At 40.6% G+C, this 15,650-nt stretch overlaps 6 protein-coding genes and 2 non-coding genes across 13 annotated transcripts; 5 read left to right on the forward strand and 3 right to left on the reverse strand.

Annotated features, from left to right (window-relative positions):
• LOC104745128 (protein GPR107-like) lies at positions 1,063–2,700 on the forward strand. The gene has a single exon (XM_010466303.2). The coding sequence runs from the start codon at positions 1,166–1,168 to the stop codon at positions 2,489–2,491; it is 1,326 nt and encodes a 441-aa protein (XP_010464605.1). The 5' UTR covers positions 1,063–1,165; the 3' UTR covers positions 2,492–2,700.
• On the reverse strand, positions 2,884–4,604 carry LOC104745129 (15-cis-phytoene desaturase, chloroplastic/chromoplastic-like). The gene has a single exon (XM_010466304.2). It carries the CDS (start codon positions 4,503–4,505, stop codon positions 3,066–3,068), a length of 1,440 nt encoding a protein of 479 aa, XP_010464606.1. The 5' UTR covers positions 4,506–4,604; the 3' UTR covers positions 2,884–3,065.
• Positions 4,662–7,030, forward strand: LOC104745130 (serine/arginine-rich splicing factor RS2Z33). Of its 2 annotated transcripts, XM_010466305.2 has the most exons (7): positions 4,662–4,767; positions 5,010–5,116; positions 5,729–5,768; positions 5,881–5,976; positions 6,079–6,269; positions 6,361–6,465; positions 6,549–7,030. In XM_010466305.2, exons 2-7 carry the CDS (start codon positions 5,010–5,012, stop codon positions 6,856–6,858), a joined length of 849 nt encoding a protein of 282 aa, XP_010464607.1. In that variant the 5' UTR covers positions 4,662–4,767; the 3' UTR covers positions 6,859–7,030. The 2 variants fall into 2 exon arrangements, with proteins under 2 accessions (XP_010464607.1, XP_010464608.1); XM_010466306.1 differs by lacking the exon at positions 4,662–4,767 and having other exon boundaries at positions 5,490–5,768.
• On the forward strand, positions 7,312–7,393 carry TRNAS-CGA. The gene has a single exon. It is a non-coding gene; the product is annotated as a tRNA-Ser (tRNA).
• Positions 7,502–8,189, forward strand: LOC104748086 (pathogenesis-related protein 1-like; the record flags this gene model as incomplete). The annotated part of the gene is made up of 1 exon (XM_010469779.1): positions 7,502–8,189. A coding segment is annotated over exon 1 (558 nt), but the record flags the coding sequence as incomplete, so codon positions are not given.
• Positions 8,446–8,527, reverse strand: TRNAS-UGA. The gene has a single exon. It is a non-coding gene; the product is annotated as a tRNA-Ser (tRNA).
• LOC104745132 (protein REVEILLE 8) lies at positions 8,880–12,045 on the forward strand. Of its 5 annotated transcripts, XR_002035545.1 has the most exons (10): positions 8,881–9,181; positions 9,594–9,651; positions 9,744–9,867; positions 9,964–10,107; positions 10,229–10,357; positions 10,429–10,538; positions 10,612–10,671; positions 10,790–10,916; positions 11,196–11,437; positions 11,960–12,045. XR_002035545.1 is itself a non-coding variant. In XM_010466308.2 (9 exons), exons 1-8 carry the CDS (start codon positions 8,997–8,999, stop codon positions 10,886–10,888), a joined length of 909 nt encoding a protein of 302 aa, XP_010464610.1. In that variant the 5' UTR covers positions 8,880–8,996; the 3' UTR covers positions 10,889–10,916; positions 11,350–11,653. The 5 variants fall into 5 exon arrangements, 3 of the variants coding, with proteins under 3 accessions (XP_010464610.1, XP_010464611.1, XP_010464609.1); XM_010466308.2 differs by lacking the exon at positions 11,960–12,045 and having other exon boundaries at positions 8,880–9,181; positions 11,350–11,653; XR_760704.2 differs by lacking the exon at positions 11,960–12,045 and having other exon boundaries at positions 10,768–10,916; positions 11,196–11,653.
• On the reverse strand, positions 11,952–15,371 carry LOC104745131 (DEAD-box ATP-dependent RNA helicase 45-like). The gene has a single exon (XM_019237190.1). The coding sequence runs from the start codon at positions 14,931–14,933 to the stop codon at positions 11,952–11,954; it is 2,982 nt and encodes a 993-aa protein (XP_019092735.1). The 5' UTR covers positions 14,934–15,371.

The raw sequence follows: 15,650 nt of genomic DNA on the forward strand, positions 1-15,650 counted from the left end.
CTAGGAGGGAGGAGGGAGAATTACGAGAAGGGTCTAGGGCTTTTGGCGTAATTACTTGATTTCTTACAGGGTAAAATTGGTATTTTTTCTATTAAACCTCCCTTTTAAATAAAACCAAAATGTTCAACTAATATTTTTTTCTTTGATTCCAATAGGGTTCCAATATGAACATGATACAATGTTACTATTATTATTTAAATAAAACTTCCCGAAATATAAGAAAAAATGGATTCGTGTGGATTGGAATATTACAATGAATCAATCAAGTGATCCACTCATCCACACAATAGCATAATTGTGGTATATTCTTTGTCTCTACGGCTTAAGCGTTAAGACATTTTTTTTTGTTGCTTGTTTCTGTTTATATCGCGAACCAAACCCTCCTCTCAAAAGCTAAATATTATAATTTTTAACATGCCAAATTTTTTATATGTTTTCATATTTGATTAATTATTATACATTTTTCGTTTGTGTTGAATTTGTTTCGTCCTTTGTGGTTTTTTTTTTAAAGAACAAATTATTTATTTAATTTAGATCACGTTTTAATAAATGTAATAAAGAGTTAAAAAAAAACTAAAAAAAGAAAAGAAAAGAAAAATGTAATAGAGAGAGTTTTAGTCTGTTAGATGTGTGGGGATGTGTCTAATAAGTCAAATTATTACAATAAGCATCTCGTCACAAATCACAAGTGTCATAGTGTGACAAGGTTCTCACCTAACTCGTTTTTTTTCCACGTCAATCCATTTTCGATTAATAGTTTACCGATTCATGGCGTTGGTCTCTCCCCTATAATTTAATACTCATACGTATTTTAAATTGCTACAGATGTATGGATGAAGACAGACAGGTGCAAGTGCAACGCACGTGTTACACATTCTCTTACCTAAGTACTGTTACCAACCGTTCCCACTAAGTTTTGACAATCTTTTTACCAGTATTAGCTCTATCAGTTAAGCCCAATGGGCTTTCCCTAAAGTCAGATCAATTCAGCCATTACGGGCGACCCGAAAATTTCCGTGTCACAATACGGTGACGTTTCGTTCCCGCAGCTTGAAATCGCGTCAAACGCCATTCTCGTTTCTCCAAGCTTTGCAAAAAGCCAAAACCAAAAAAATAACACGAGAAGCATCATCATCGTCTCTGAACTATACTGTTACGGCACGATATGACGAGATTACCCTTCTTCTTCTTCGTCCTCCTCCTCCTCTTCGCCGCAGGTTTCATCACCCGCACGACGGCGGAGATCAAGTCACTCACAATCTCCGACGACTCTAGGCCGATGATTCTCTTCGAAAAATTCGGATTCACTCAGTCCGGCCACGTTAGCGTCTCTGTTTCCTCCGTATCAGTAGTATCTTCTTCCTCTGTTCCGATCCCGGATCCTTCGAGGCTAGGGTTCTTCCTCATGTCAGATGAATCGCTTCTCCAAGTAGTCTTAGAGATCCAGCAAAACCCTAACTTCTGTGTACTCGATTCCAATTACGTCCTCCATCTCTTCACATTCCACGATCTCTCTCCTCCGCCTGGCTCCAAATACGAGCACTTGTACCCGGTTAATTCTCCCAACGAGTACTCTCTCTTCTTCGTGAACTGCGTACCGGAAACCAAAATTTCGATGAAGGTTCGAACGGAGATGTACAATTTAGATCCGAACGGGTCTAAGGATTACCTCCCTGCCGGGTCAACCCGATTACCCGGATTGTATTTCTTCTTCTCACTCGGCTACTTAGCTTTCCTTGGTCTCTGGGGTTATGCTTGTTTTATCAATAAAAGAGTTGTTCATAGGATTCATGTTCTCATGGCGGCTTTGCTTCTGATGAAGGCTTTGAATCTGATCTGTGCCGCTGAGGATAAGCACTACGTGAAAGTCACTGGTACTCCTCACGGCTGGGATGTCTTATTCTACATTTTCCAGTTTATTCGTGTTGTTCTTCTCTTCACTGTGATTGTGTTGATCGGTACTGGTTGGTCCTTCTTGAAACCGTTTTTACAAGAGAAAGAGAAGAACGTGTTGATGGTTGTTGTTCCACTTCAGGTTTTGGCTAACATAGCTTCCATTGTGATTGGTGAGACTGGACCTTTCATCAAAGATTGGGTAACTTGGAATCAGATATTCTTGCTTGTAGATATAGTTTGCTGTTGTGCAATCTTATTCCCCATTGTCTGGTCTATACGTTCGTTGAGAGAGACTTCGAAAACTGATGGGAAAGCAGCTAGGAACTTGGCGAAATTGACTCTATTTAGACAGTTCTACATTGTTGTTATTGGGTATTTGTACTTTACGAGGATTGTAGTGTTTGCGTTGAAGACTATCGCAGCTTATAAGTATCAGTGGGTGAGCAATGCGGCTGAGGAGATTGCAAGTTTAGCGTTTTACATGTTGATGTTCTATATGTTTAGGCCGGTTGAGAAGAATGAGTATTTCGTTTTAGATGAAGAAGAAGAGGAAGCTGCAGAATTGGCCTTGAAGGAGGATGATTTTGAACTCTGAGACAGATCAAGGAGTATCAGCAGTGAGGACGTTCGCATTTTCTTTCTCTTTTTGATTTTTTTTTTAAACTTCAGAAGTAGTTTACTCGCAAAAGGTAATAACTGTACTGTGTATTGCTCTCGTATATGGTAAAAGCTTTTGTTTGTACTAAGACTTATTTGCTAGTAAGGAGAAGATCAGTGCCTCTGCTGTTTGGTACATGTATTGTCTCTAGTTCGATGTCAAGGCTATCTATAAGTCAATGAGCTTCTGCCCATGTCGCCATTAGTGGGGGGAGTAACATAGACATTAGTGAAGTTATTGTCAATGTCCGGTTACCACATGGACTGCTTTTTATTAGTCACTGTCGTTTGTTAAGAGACATTGTCTCTATTTGCTCTTGCATTGACCAGTGATCACAACAACAACCTTTTCATTATAAGGTGTTTAAGTCATAAATATGAGTTGAGGAAGCCATAATGTTTAACTATCCAATATGTGATCTTAGAGGATACATACTCTAATAGTACATACAAATACAATAATACATGAATAAATGCTACACAAAGAATCTTGAATAAACAGAAAAAACTACTTAGATTTGTCCCTTTTCTCGTAACAACACTTCCACGGCTCGTCTCCCAGAGACCAAAGCCCCGTCAAACGTAGCAGAAGTCATGTAATCACCGCACAAGTAAAGACCTGACCCGACCCGCGGACTCTTAACCAAATCAGTGGGTGGGCATTGGTTCGGCTGAGCGAATTTTATCCGGTACGTTTTCAAATGTTTCCATGACATAACCGAATACTCATTGAACCAACCAGAGAGTTCTCTGAGAACCTCTGCTGCTAAATCATCATCTGATCTATCCTCGAACGATCCGATCAATGATACCGAAACCAGAGCCTTTCCCGGTGGCGCGTATGTCCGAGCAACGTTCGTAGCGAAGAACATGTTGTTGATTATACCGGTGCTTGAACCGTTGAGAAATAGAACCGGGTCTTGTACCGGTATCTGACTCGGTTCAGCTGTGAAATAAACGCAAATCGTACTCCGAGCCGGTTTAATCGTAACCGGCTCTCTGATCCCCTCGAGAAGCTTATCCGCTTCGTGTTGCTCGACGGCGACTATTACACCTAGCTCTGCCTTCAAAACGCCGCCGTCTTGAAGTCTCACACTAGGTGGATCCAAATCCGAATCCGATCCATTTGGATACTCAATCGAAGCCACCCTTGTGTTGAACAAGAAGGAACTAGCGGGTAATTTCGCGGCCAACTGGTTAGGGATTTCTCCGATTCCCATGGCCGGAAGTGTGTTTTCTCCGAGAGCAAGACACCGGAAAATGAAATCGAAGAGCTTGGAAGTCGTCTCAAGGTCTCTGTCGAAAAAAATCCCGCCGAAGAATGGTCGGAAGAACCGATCAAGGATCGCTTCGGAGAAACCAATCTTACGGAGGAGATCAATGGTCGTAACCTCATCGGCGGCAGTCAAAATCTCTTCATCTGACTTAATCAGAACCCTAGCTCTCGTCAAAGCGATAAGCCCTTTGTCCACGACGGATCCGATCGGGTTGGTGATAGACGCAACCGAATCCCAAAAATGCCGGAGAGGATCAGCTACGGTGTGAAATTTCCCGCCGTAAAAAACCTTAGCTCCGGCGTAAAATCTCTGCAGATCAAGTGCTTCGTAATCTAAAAGCTTTTTAGCTTCGGGGTAGGCAGTGATGAAAATCTGAAATCCTCTGTCGAGAAAAAAGCCGTCGACGATGTCTGTACGGACGCGTCCGCCGACAGCGTCGGAAGCTTCTAAGAGTAGGAATGGGATCCGTTCGGAGTTGAGCCGAGTTGCGGCGGCTAAACCAGCGAGTCCAGCGCCGATGATAATGACGCCGGTTTGATTCTTCTTATCGTACGGCTCTTCGAGGGACGATCGAGCTCCGGGAAAGCGTTTATATCGGAGAATTGCATGGCCGTGGCGGCGGCGAGGGGTGAAATGAGAAAAGGATGAGGTTGGGAGAGAGATCGCCAGTGGCATTTTTAAAAGTTTGGATAAGGTTTTTTCCTTATTCGTTTAACTTTTATTTTCCCCGGGAAAATGGTTTGTCGGGAATTTAATAAAAAACACATGTTTGTTTTCATCTATATATGGGATCTGTGCCGTTGATTTGGAACTAAGATATCCTGGCCGTTAGATTATATATTGTCCTTCCTCTCTTATGTGTGTTTCGTAGATCTGACTCGTGAGGGGTAGCTCAGTTTCAAGATACACCGAGTGCGACGAATTACCGGATCTAGAGGTATGGCAATAGTCGGAATCTTTTTTTTGGTTTCTATCGGAATTAGGAATCTTCTATTGTTATCTCTTCCATATCTATATGATTTTAATGTTCCGATTTTTAGATAAATACGATTTGAATGATGCTATTAGATATGAGAGCTCTGTTTCAGTCTTCTTCTTCTTGTCAAGAATATCTCAAAGCTGTATATGTATGCTGATTGGATTACCCTTTCTCTATTTCGTTTTTTGGGTACCGTGAAGATGCCTCGATATGACGATCGATACAGCGGTACACGTCTCTATGTTGGCCATCTGTCATCTCGAACAAGGGAACGGGATCTTGAGCGGCTCTTCAGCAAATATGGAAGGTAATAATATATATCTATGTTTTCATTCTTCTTGGCAGAAACAGCTCTCTTTTCCGCGAGTTGTGAACTTGGCCAGCTTAGTGGTTAGGCAAAGATATGGTTTTTTAGATTCACATCTTTGGTTCAACTCATTACAGCTCTGTTTTGAGCTTTGCAAAAATGGCTCTCTTTTGTGAAAGTTGTGAACTTAGTTAGTCAGCTTTGTAGTTAGCCAAAGCTATGGTTTTAGATTCACACTTTTTGGTTCGATACCTTAACCGGGTCTGAATTACGATTCATAATGAGGATGCTTGTGTATTCATTAAAATTATATGGGTGGGAGTATTGTGACTCAAAAGTGTAGCATATTTTAACCTGAATAATCTTGTTGAAGGTTTTTTTGACCTGGAGGATTGTGGTGTGAGAGAGAGAGGGTCCCCTTGGTGGAAATTCTTACATGGTGTTTAGGGGACTTTGGCGGTTCTGTTTCTTGTGTTATTGCGTGTTTTAGTGGTGAAAAATGGCAACAATCTCAAAATCTGGTGTTTTGTTAGCCGTTGATGGTGAAGTATCATAAGCAGTTCTTATAAAGTTAAATGTGGGCTTACTGTTTCTGGCAAACCGTTTCCGCAGAATTCGAGATTTGGACATGAAGCGAGACTATGCCTTCATCGTAAGTACTGATCCCCTATAACTAAGCTTGGTCGACTTTTTAACTAGTTATGTAAGCTGTGTCCTATTGATGGCTCTTCTGTCTGGTATATCTGGTCACTTTCTGATCTCAGGATTTCAGTGATCCTCGAGATGCTGATGATGCGAGGTACAGGTTGGATGGGAGAGACTTTGATGGAAGCCGTATAATTGTGGAGTTTGCAAAAGGGGTATAATTAGCTCAATCTTTTAAAAAATTCTTATGTTCTTTGTCTATTTTGAATTTTTAAGTTTCTTTCGTTTAACCTTTTTGGGTTTTCCATCTGTTGTAGACACCACGTGGTTCAAGAGAAATTTCCTCGAGCAGAGGCCCTCCTCCTGGAAGTGGTCGTTGCTTCAACTGTGGTCTTGATGGCCACTGGGCTCGAGATTGCTCCGCTGGTGACTGGAAGAACAAATGTTACCGATGTGGAGATAGAGGTCACATTGAGAGGAACTGTAAGAACAGTCCTAAGAAGCTCAGGTATCATTTACCAATCCCATTCTTACTCTTTTTCTTGCCTAAAACACTGTCAATTTTTTAGTTGGAGTCATCTGTTTTGATTGTATATCAGGCGGGATGCAAGTTACTCAAGATCGCCAGTTCGGTCCCGGTCTCGTTCTCCTCGTCGTAGAAGAAGAAGCCCTAGCAGAAGCTACAGTCGTGGTCGTAGCTACAGGCTAGTGATGTCCCATTATTACTTATAAATTATAATTTCACAACTTACAAGTTTGATTCTAATGCAACTGTATATTGTTTCAGTCGCTCTAGATCACCGGTTAGGAAGGAAAAGGATCTGAGTCCTGAACCTGCTGCTAGAAGCAGAAGCCCTGAACCAATGGTGGACAACTCTCCTCTCTCCAAAGATAGAAAGAGAAGCCTGAGTCCTGAAGAAGGCAGTCCAATGCGTGAGAAGGACAGCCCCAAAGAGAGGCCGAGAAGAAATGATGATGACGGTATTGGAACCAATGGACAACAAGACCGGAGTCCTAGTCCCAGAGAGGACCGTAGCCCTAGAGGCGGACACAGCCCAAGAGACGACCGTAGCCCTGTGGAAGATGATGACCAGTGAAGAGTTGGAAGACAAATGTTGGTCATTTGCTTTTGGGAGATTATTTATGACTTATAATGAATGGTCTTAGACAATGTAATGCATTTTGTTCTTCCTGTTTGGAAACTTGGCTCGAGACTTCTTCTTATCTTTCTCGAAAAGTTTAAGAAAATAAAGCAACTTTTCGTTTCTTTCTTTCTGTTCCATTAGTTATATGGTCAAGTAAATGGATTCCGAGGCTCTTCTTCTTTCTCAAAACCTCTTTTAACACTTTCTATTCATTTCAAATGGGATTTGTCCCGTGCGCACAAGAGCATTCCCTTTTCTTCACCGGATGGTGATGGGAATAACGAAGCAAGTCTACAAGCTTTCTGTTTTACCTAAGGTGACCATTTTTTGTTATTGTATTGTGAACTTTGTCAATATAAATGAATTTTGTCAATATAAATAATAGTTTTGAATAACTAAGCAAAAGTGAATATGTCCGAGTGGTTAAGGAGACAGACTCGAAATCTGTTGGGCTTTGCCTGCGCAGGTTTGAATCCTGCTGTTGACGAAAGTATTTTAATGTTTTCCTTTTTGTTGATTGTATGTTGGTAGTTTTAGTACAACCTGTACCTTTAAAAGTTCATAAACAAACTCTAAAAATATATGCTAGTCTTCGTCTTATCGACCAAATCTGTTAGGAAAATGGAAAATTCTAACAGAACAATGCAACAAAAAAAAAAAACTCCTTAGAAACAGAGGAAGCAGGATGATGAGAACACAAAATTATACAGAGGAGAGACGTGGAGATGTCTATGACCTTGTCTCATCCATCGTCATGTCTCATCCTTGTCATCCTTTTATTTTCCGGTTCTGCCTCCGGAACCTACATCATCCCCCACTTTATGAACAAGGCGGCGCGTATGTTAAACAGAGCGAGGAAAGCTAGACAATCGAGAGAGTTCCTACAAGCTCACAACATGGCGCGCGAGTCAGCAGGCGTGCCACCTCTACAATGGAACAAAGGCCTGGCCCGATACGCTGATAAATGGGCTAAACAACGTCAGCCCGATTGCAATATGATACATTCAAATGGGCCTTACGGCGAGAACTTGTTCTGGTACCGGCGTAGGAGGACGTGGTCGATGGAGAGAGTGGTGACGAAATGGTTCGAGGAAAGGTTTAACTACGACACGAAAACAAACACGTGCGCATCGGGTCAGAAGTGCGGCCATTACACGCAGATGGTGTGGCGAACCACCACAGCCGTTGGATGCGCACGCGTGAAATGCAATAACCGTCGTGGCTATCTTGTGGTTTGTGAATATGATCCACGTGGGAATTACGAAGGTGAAAGCCCTTTCGATCAAAACAATTTAACAGAAAAAAAAAAATTAGAGATTGATTGAAAACATTTTTTTTCTTACATATATTGTTTATGTTTGGTCCTCGCATATATTGAAGAGGTTATTAAAATTTTTCAATTTGATTTCAAAATAGTGTCCCTTTTTTTTTTTTGGTTTTGTATTGATCAAAATAATAAAAAGGGCAAAATATACTACGGTTGAGTGTGAAACAAATGGTTGAAGTTAAAATTAAAAAAAAAAAAGTAAAAAAAGAGAACGTCGACAGCAGGGTTCGAACCTGCGCGGGCGAAGCCCAATAGATTTCAAGTCTATCTCCTTAACCACTCGGACATATCGACTTGTTTTGATTGAAACGCTGCGTATAGCTATTTATTCGTCTGGACTAGGAGAGTGAGTGGTTTACGTGGACGGTGGGATGGTTTATTTAAAAATCTGGAATGGATTTTGATTTGGCACTTAGTAATTGGCAACTTCGTATGATTCGGTACGAGTCGTTTTCTTGCATACCAATTATAGGAATATTATAAAAATAAATAAAAAAACGACGACCATACATTTTTTCATATAGTAGTCATAATCAAAGACTACAAAAAGTCTACACGTGCTTAAGCTTGAGGCTCTAGAACTCAAAGTGATAGCAAATAAAATAAAAGAAGTGAATAATGGATGGTCGGAGATCGAAGTGAAACACACTCCACATATTATTATTATTACATAGACCAACTTCTTCCCCCGCCATTTGGACTTTTTTTTTTTTCCCCACTTTCTCTCTCTAACACCTGTCCTCGCAATCTGAAAACATAACCGATGAGCTCGTCGCCGTCAAGGAATCCGACGACCGCCGAAGCACCTCCACCGCCATCAACATCGACGGATGCGGTGGCTGCGGAAGGTGGTTCGTCTAAGAAAGTGAGGAAACCTTATACCATCACCAAGTCTAGGGAGAGCTGGACTGAGGAAGAGCATGATAAGTTTCTTGAAGCACTTCAATTGTATAATTCTTTGCTTCTATTTGTTTCTTTTTGTGTTTATTAGAGACTCTTGAGTTATTCTAAGTTTGCTGCTGATTTCTGAGTTGTAAGTTAAGTTAGACTGAACAAACATAGGAAGTTTTATGTTAGGTTTAGTATCTTAGCTAAGAGATCTGCTCTATTGAATCAAATTGATCTATTTGTTTGATTTGATTGAGTTACATCAGATCTTTTGTAGCATCTCATGTTGAACTTAGCATTAAGATTCAGAGATATTGTTTACATGTTATTGTCTTTGAATAGAAGAAGCATACATGTCTAATAATAGCAGCTCTGTATTCTTGAAGTCTTTATACTTGTGCGGACGTTTTGAAAATGTTATTGCTTTAGCAAAACCCTGATTGTGCTGATACTACTGTTCTCTGTTCTTTAGGTTTGATCGTGATTGGAAGAAGATAGAAGATTTTGTGGGTTCCAAAACTGTAATTCAGGTTTGAGAATTAGCTCCTCTCAGTTTTAAGGAGAATATTAATACACCTTTGTTGGCTATGTTATCAACTTTATTTGATTGACTCTACTGCAGATAAGGAGTCATGCCCAAAAATACTTTTTAAAGGTTCAGAAAAACGGGACATTAGCACATGTGCCACCACCTCGGCCTAAGCGCAAAGCAGCTCACCCGTATCCTCAAAAGGCATCAAAGAACGGTTCGATGGTTTTGTATACTCCTTGTTAGTTTGGCTAAGGTACATCAGTCTTTTGTTCCGTTTACTTGAGTTGTAACTCCATTTTTTTTGTTGTAGCTCAAATGGCACTTCAAGTTTCCACGTCTTTTACTACGCGAAATAGCGACATGCCGGGATATACTTTGTGGGATGATACTTCAATGCTGCTAAACAGAGTTATTTCACCACAGCCAGAACTTGCTAATCTTTATGGAACAGAAGGCATGCACTTTTGTCTCTCTTTATTTTTTTTTTTACTTTCATTTTATTGGTAGTAGTAGAGTAGGTTCTATCAAAAGGACGTTTCATGTGCTTATTATGGCATATAACGCCACTGATTCAGCTAATATTGGATCGAAGGGCATATTAAATGTTAGTAGCCCTTCTACATCTGCTATGGGAAGTTCAAGCCGAAGAACAGTATCAGGTTCTGAGATTGTAAGAAAGTCGAAACAGCCTCCCGTTCTTCACGGTAATTTAACCATCTGTGAACACTCTATATCTTAAGGCCGTGTGGACACTCTACTGATAAGTACTTTGCAGCTGTTCCTGATTTTGCTGAAGTTTATAACTTCATTGGGAGTGTCTTTGATCCTGAAACGATTGGTCACGTGGAAAAGCTCAAGGAAATGGATCCTATTAATTTCGAAACTGTGAGTCTAGAGTTTACAAGCTTTCAGACTACAATGATGGTATACAAGCTTCTAATCAATGTATGTTTTGCAGGTTCTGTTATTGATGAGAAACCTCACAGTTAACTTATCAAACCCTGATTTCGAATCCGCTGTAAGTGTTAAATTTACGATAAAAGTTTTATGATTCTTATACAATTAAAGGAGTTTTTTGCGCTTGCGTGAGTAAATATAATCTAACCTCAGCTAGTCCGACTGTAATAATACTGCAGAGGACAGTCCTCTCATCATATGAACTGAACACCGAGCTCCCAAGCGTTGGTACCACTGGTTCCCTTGTCAAGAACTCAACAAGCGATAAATCATCGTAACAAAAATATTAGCCATCAGCTATAGCAAGTAAGTGTTTTTCCTTCTTTTTCCCCGGACCTTTTAAATGTACAGTACAATAAAACAATTCACCACTATTAGAAATCACATGCGGTCATGATAAGACTTCTAGATTTAAGTCTAGTGACAGTGATCTAACTCTAAGGTTTCTAATGAGAGTTATATAGTTCTCACTGTAGCCACAGTCATAGTCAAAATGACCAGGATACAGTATATATACACTTCAGGCTTCTTGCAAACTTTGTAAAGTCTTACATAAGAGTTATATGGTTCTCACCGTATTGGCAGGTTTACTCATCGGTTTTCCATGTTTAATAAACATTGGTGTTATACGTCACTGGGAATCACAATCTTGTCAATGCATCATCATGTGGGGAATTGTGTTTAAAGTGTTTGTTGTTCTGAGGAGAAACATAAACGAAGTTTTAAGCTATATATATAGGGGCTTGCGCAGATTTTGACAAGGACCTGTGTAAGGTGTTTTCTACTAGATGCGGTTCACGGGTTTGCAAAGGCAGCATCAGCCGCAGGTACTCTTGTACAAAAAGTCTCTTTTTGTTTGTGTTGTGTATTTATTATATGTTTCAGCTGTTGAATTTTTGCCATTTGGTGGATTATATTTTCACTAAGTGGGTGTCAAGGATAAGTCTTAGGACTGACTGTAATGGTTCAAGATCAGTGATAAGTACATAGCGGTAACTCTGTTTGTTTTAAACTACAGCTTTCTCTATTAGTTGTTTCATTCAGAGCTCTGTTTAATTAAAAAGAGAACGAAGGTAATGAAGGAAACCACCCCAATCAAATCAAATTGATGTTTGTTGTCACACCAAGTCATGTCTATAAAAAGATTCTGTAATTTTGCAGAGATTGTAATCCAATATATCAATAAATAATTACTTGTTATCTGAGTAAGTTAAAAATCTTAGAATCACAAACCTCATGGTTTTATAGGACAGAGTATCTTCTGGCTTGTGTTCCTCCAGGGAGAGAGAAGGCTTGATTAGTTACGTCTTCAAGAACACGCTTGAGTTCAGCTTTTGCTGTCTAAACAGATATTTCGGTAGGCCCTTCAACGAACAGATAAAGCTTGCGTTGCCCAGGTCCGGGCATACTTCCTGACTCATAATACTGACCTCTAACGGTAATGGCGGCTCCACTCCACTCTGATATTGGACCAAGCGTTTCTTTGTGGGTGACTCTCCACCGAGCATTTTGTGGAAAATCATTGATTTCCAATTCTGGTTCATAGTGTTCAGGCATCGCATCAGCTTGAAGAATCCTTGCAAGGTTGTGTTGCAGGTTAGCGGCAGCAGCCATGGCTGCAACGCGGCCTGCTCCATCACAAGGAGGGACACCTTCCACAGTAACAAGCCCGCCACCATTAGGCAGCAATTGGTTAGCTGTCACAGTAGCTTCAGCAGCAGCAGCAATGGCGGCTATCTGAGAAAGCATAGCTTGTTGCTGTGAGATATCACTACCAGCCTTTCTTACTCCATCATTCTCATCTTCTGAGTCAGACTTCTCTTCCTCATAGCCATACTCCTTCGCTTGTGCTTTCTTTGCTGCTTTCCTGACTTCCTCCTCCTCTTCATTGAATCTAAAGCCACTTCCACCATAGCCAGTTCCATGAGCTTGCTCAATACCCTGTTTCACTTTTGCCATGAACCCATCGGCCACTGCTTTTACATCATCAGGAACAAGCTGCTCAGATAGTTCCAGGGCCTTGACTAAATCTGGTGCATATTGTGCATCATCCTCGGAGAGGAATGTTACAGCACAGCCTTTCCGCCCTGCCCTACCTGTCCTGCCAACACGATGCACGTAGTCTTCATAGTGGTTCGGCGGGTCAAAGTTTACAACCAAGTCAAGCTCTTTCACATCTAGACCCCTGGCTGCAACACTTGTGGCAATCAACAAATTGCAGACAGTGCTCTTAAAATCAGATATAGCTGATTCACGATCAGCCTGGTCCTTACCCCCGTGAAGAGATAGACAGGCATAACCATATTTGGTCATCAAATCGTTATACAATGCATCACATTTGTCCTGTGAACGAACAAAGACCAGAATTTTTCCTTTCTCATACCATTCCCCAAGAAGTTCCAAAAGTCTTGTGAACCTCTCACTCTCGGGTCTGATTTCAACTAACTGAGTAATATCTTTATTCACAACACTCCTCCCACCAACCTGTATTTCCACAGGATTGTTCAAGACTTTACGTGCCAAAGTTTCAACCTGGCGTGGAAAAGTGGCAGAGAATAGCACAGTTTGACGATCATGTCGAATATTTTGTACAATACGAGTAATTTGAGGCTCAAAACCCATGTCAAACATACGGTCAGCTTCATCCATTACCAAAAATGTGACCCTTCTCAGATTGGTGATTTTCCCACTGCTCGTGCAAAGAATATCGATCATTCTGCCAGGAGTACAAACAACAATCTCGGTACCTCGCTTAAGATCATTGATTTGCTGGGCAACTCCTGATCCTCCATACACAGCCACACATCTTATACCCAATGCCTTGGCAAACTTTTTGATATCGCTGTGAATCTGCTGAACAAGTTCTCTAGTTGGTGCCATTACAAGCCCAATCGGCCCATCACCAGCTTCAACGGGAAACTGATCTTTGATATGCCTCAACATAGGCAGAACAAAGCCAAGGGTTTTACCTGAACCGGTTTTTGCAACCCCAATGCAGTCTCGTCCGCTCATGATGATTGGGAGTGCTTGTGCTTGGATAGGCATTGGCTTTTCATAGTTAAGTTTCTTCAAAGTATCCAAGATTTTACTGGTTAGTCCGGTCTGGTACCAAAATTTGATGGGTCTTGGTACACCTTTCCCATGTACTTTTAGCTCCAATTCCCTTGTATAAGCATTAACTACATCCTGTGTCATCCTAGAGATATCCTTGACTTCGATATAGAAGTTCTTCCGGAAAGGCTCATACTCTATTTTGGAGTGGTCAACAAGAGACAATTTATCTGCTTTAGTCTTCTTAACTCTCTTCATGAACTCCTCATCGTCTTCGTCTAAACTTGGATCATTTGGTTCAGAATAATCATAATCAGAATCAGAATCTTCACCTTGAATTATCCTACCAAGGGCCTTATTAAAACCTTTGTTTTCCCGGTGGTCACCACTTTCCTTGTCATTCATTCTAGAATCCAAAAAATCATCGTTCGAAGTAATATTGCTAAGCTTCTCAACCTCAGGTAACACCATAGTATTCATAAAAGCATCTAAAGGATCAACATCATCATCATCATCATCATCATCTGCAGCTATGTCACCTCCATTATCATTCTCCAAGTCTACCATCTTGGCATCTCCACCATCAACATCCATTTCTGAGTCTGCATTGTCGTCGTCATCATCAGATTCTCCTTCAAGAGTCCAAGCCTTACCAGCAGCGTCAAGACCCTTACTTTGACTTTGAGCTTCCTCCTTGTGCCTCTTGAGCTCTTGCCACTCCTGGACTCTTCTCCTCCGTTTGTCTACTACTTCTTCATCCAACTGTTTCTGCTCATCCTCTACTTCTTCTTCTTCTTCTTCTTCTTCTTCTTTCCGGGTTTTGATCTCACCATGCCTGCTAGTTCTTGAGCTTTTCATGTCAAGCTTGACATCATCATCATCATCATCATCTCTATCTTCATTACAACCCTCTCGTGACCTCTCCTTTTCATGTTTCTTCCTACCCCTTTTCCGATCTCTCTCACGTTCACGGTGTCCTCTTTCCTTGTCCTCCTTCACTCTGCGTTTCTTATCCATCTCCTCTTCTTCTTCTTCTTCTTCTTCTTCTTCTTCAGAATCGCTAATCCTCCTCTCTCTCCGTCTCCGACTCCGACTCCGTATCCTCTCATCTTCTTCTTCTTGAGAATCACTTCTCCTAACTCTCTCAGACCGTCGTCTCTTCTCCGAAATGTTGTTCTCCTTCTTCCGCTCCGTACCGCGATCACGATCTCTACGATACTTCTTGTTCAAAGAAGCATCATCGCTGGACTTAGATTTCTCTAACAACTTCATCGTCTCTAATGCAACAAAAAAATCCCGATAGAAAACCACGTAACCTACCCTAACCCTACCCAGATTCAAATCAAATCCACCGACCAATCCCCACAATCTTCAACGATTATAACAAATCCACTCTAAAATTTTCCGGTGAAGAAGAAGACGACGACGAAGCTTCCAGAAGAATCTACCTAAGAAGGACTATTAAGTAACGCGTCTCGTTGATGTGGACTACTACTGTTATGTTATGTTGTGTTAAGTAACCACCACCTTAATATTTTGTTGGGCCCTGGTTGGTTGTGTTATTGGGCTAATTGGGAGTTATTAAGGTCCACTAATAGAGATTTCGTCAATTTTATCACTTCTCTTTTATCTATTTCTTTTAAAAAAAAAAAAAAATTTGTCTTCTCCTGTAACTTTAAAAAGCAAATTCAAGTGTATGCTTTGGAGTTTCTTATTATGACTTTGGACTCACATTATTCTAATTATTGTATGTAATATCCTTTGATTTCAGTATCAAGGGTAAGTTAGTGGATGCTTATTATTTATAGTTCCTTCTTAGATAAAAAGTTTCAAGTTAAATAAAAAATTAGCAAAATTTTGAAATATATTATATATTGTGCCAGCTACCGGCATCTTGACTATCTTTTGCGTCGAGAGGCATTAACTTTTTTTCAATATATTTTCAGAAAAAAAAAAAAAAAAACGACTGAATTCATACTAATTTGGTTC

This window comes from Camelina sativa, chromosome 15 (assembly GCF_000633955.1).
Source record: "Camelina sativa cultivar DH55 chromosome 15, Cs, whole genome shotgun sequence".
NCBI lineage: Eukaryota > Viridiplantae > Streptophyta > Magnoliopsida > Brassicales > Brassicaceae > Camelina > Camelina sativa.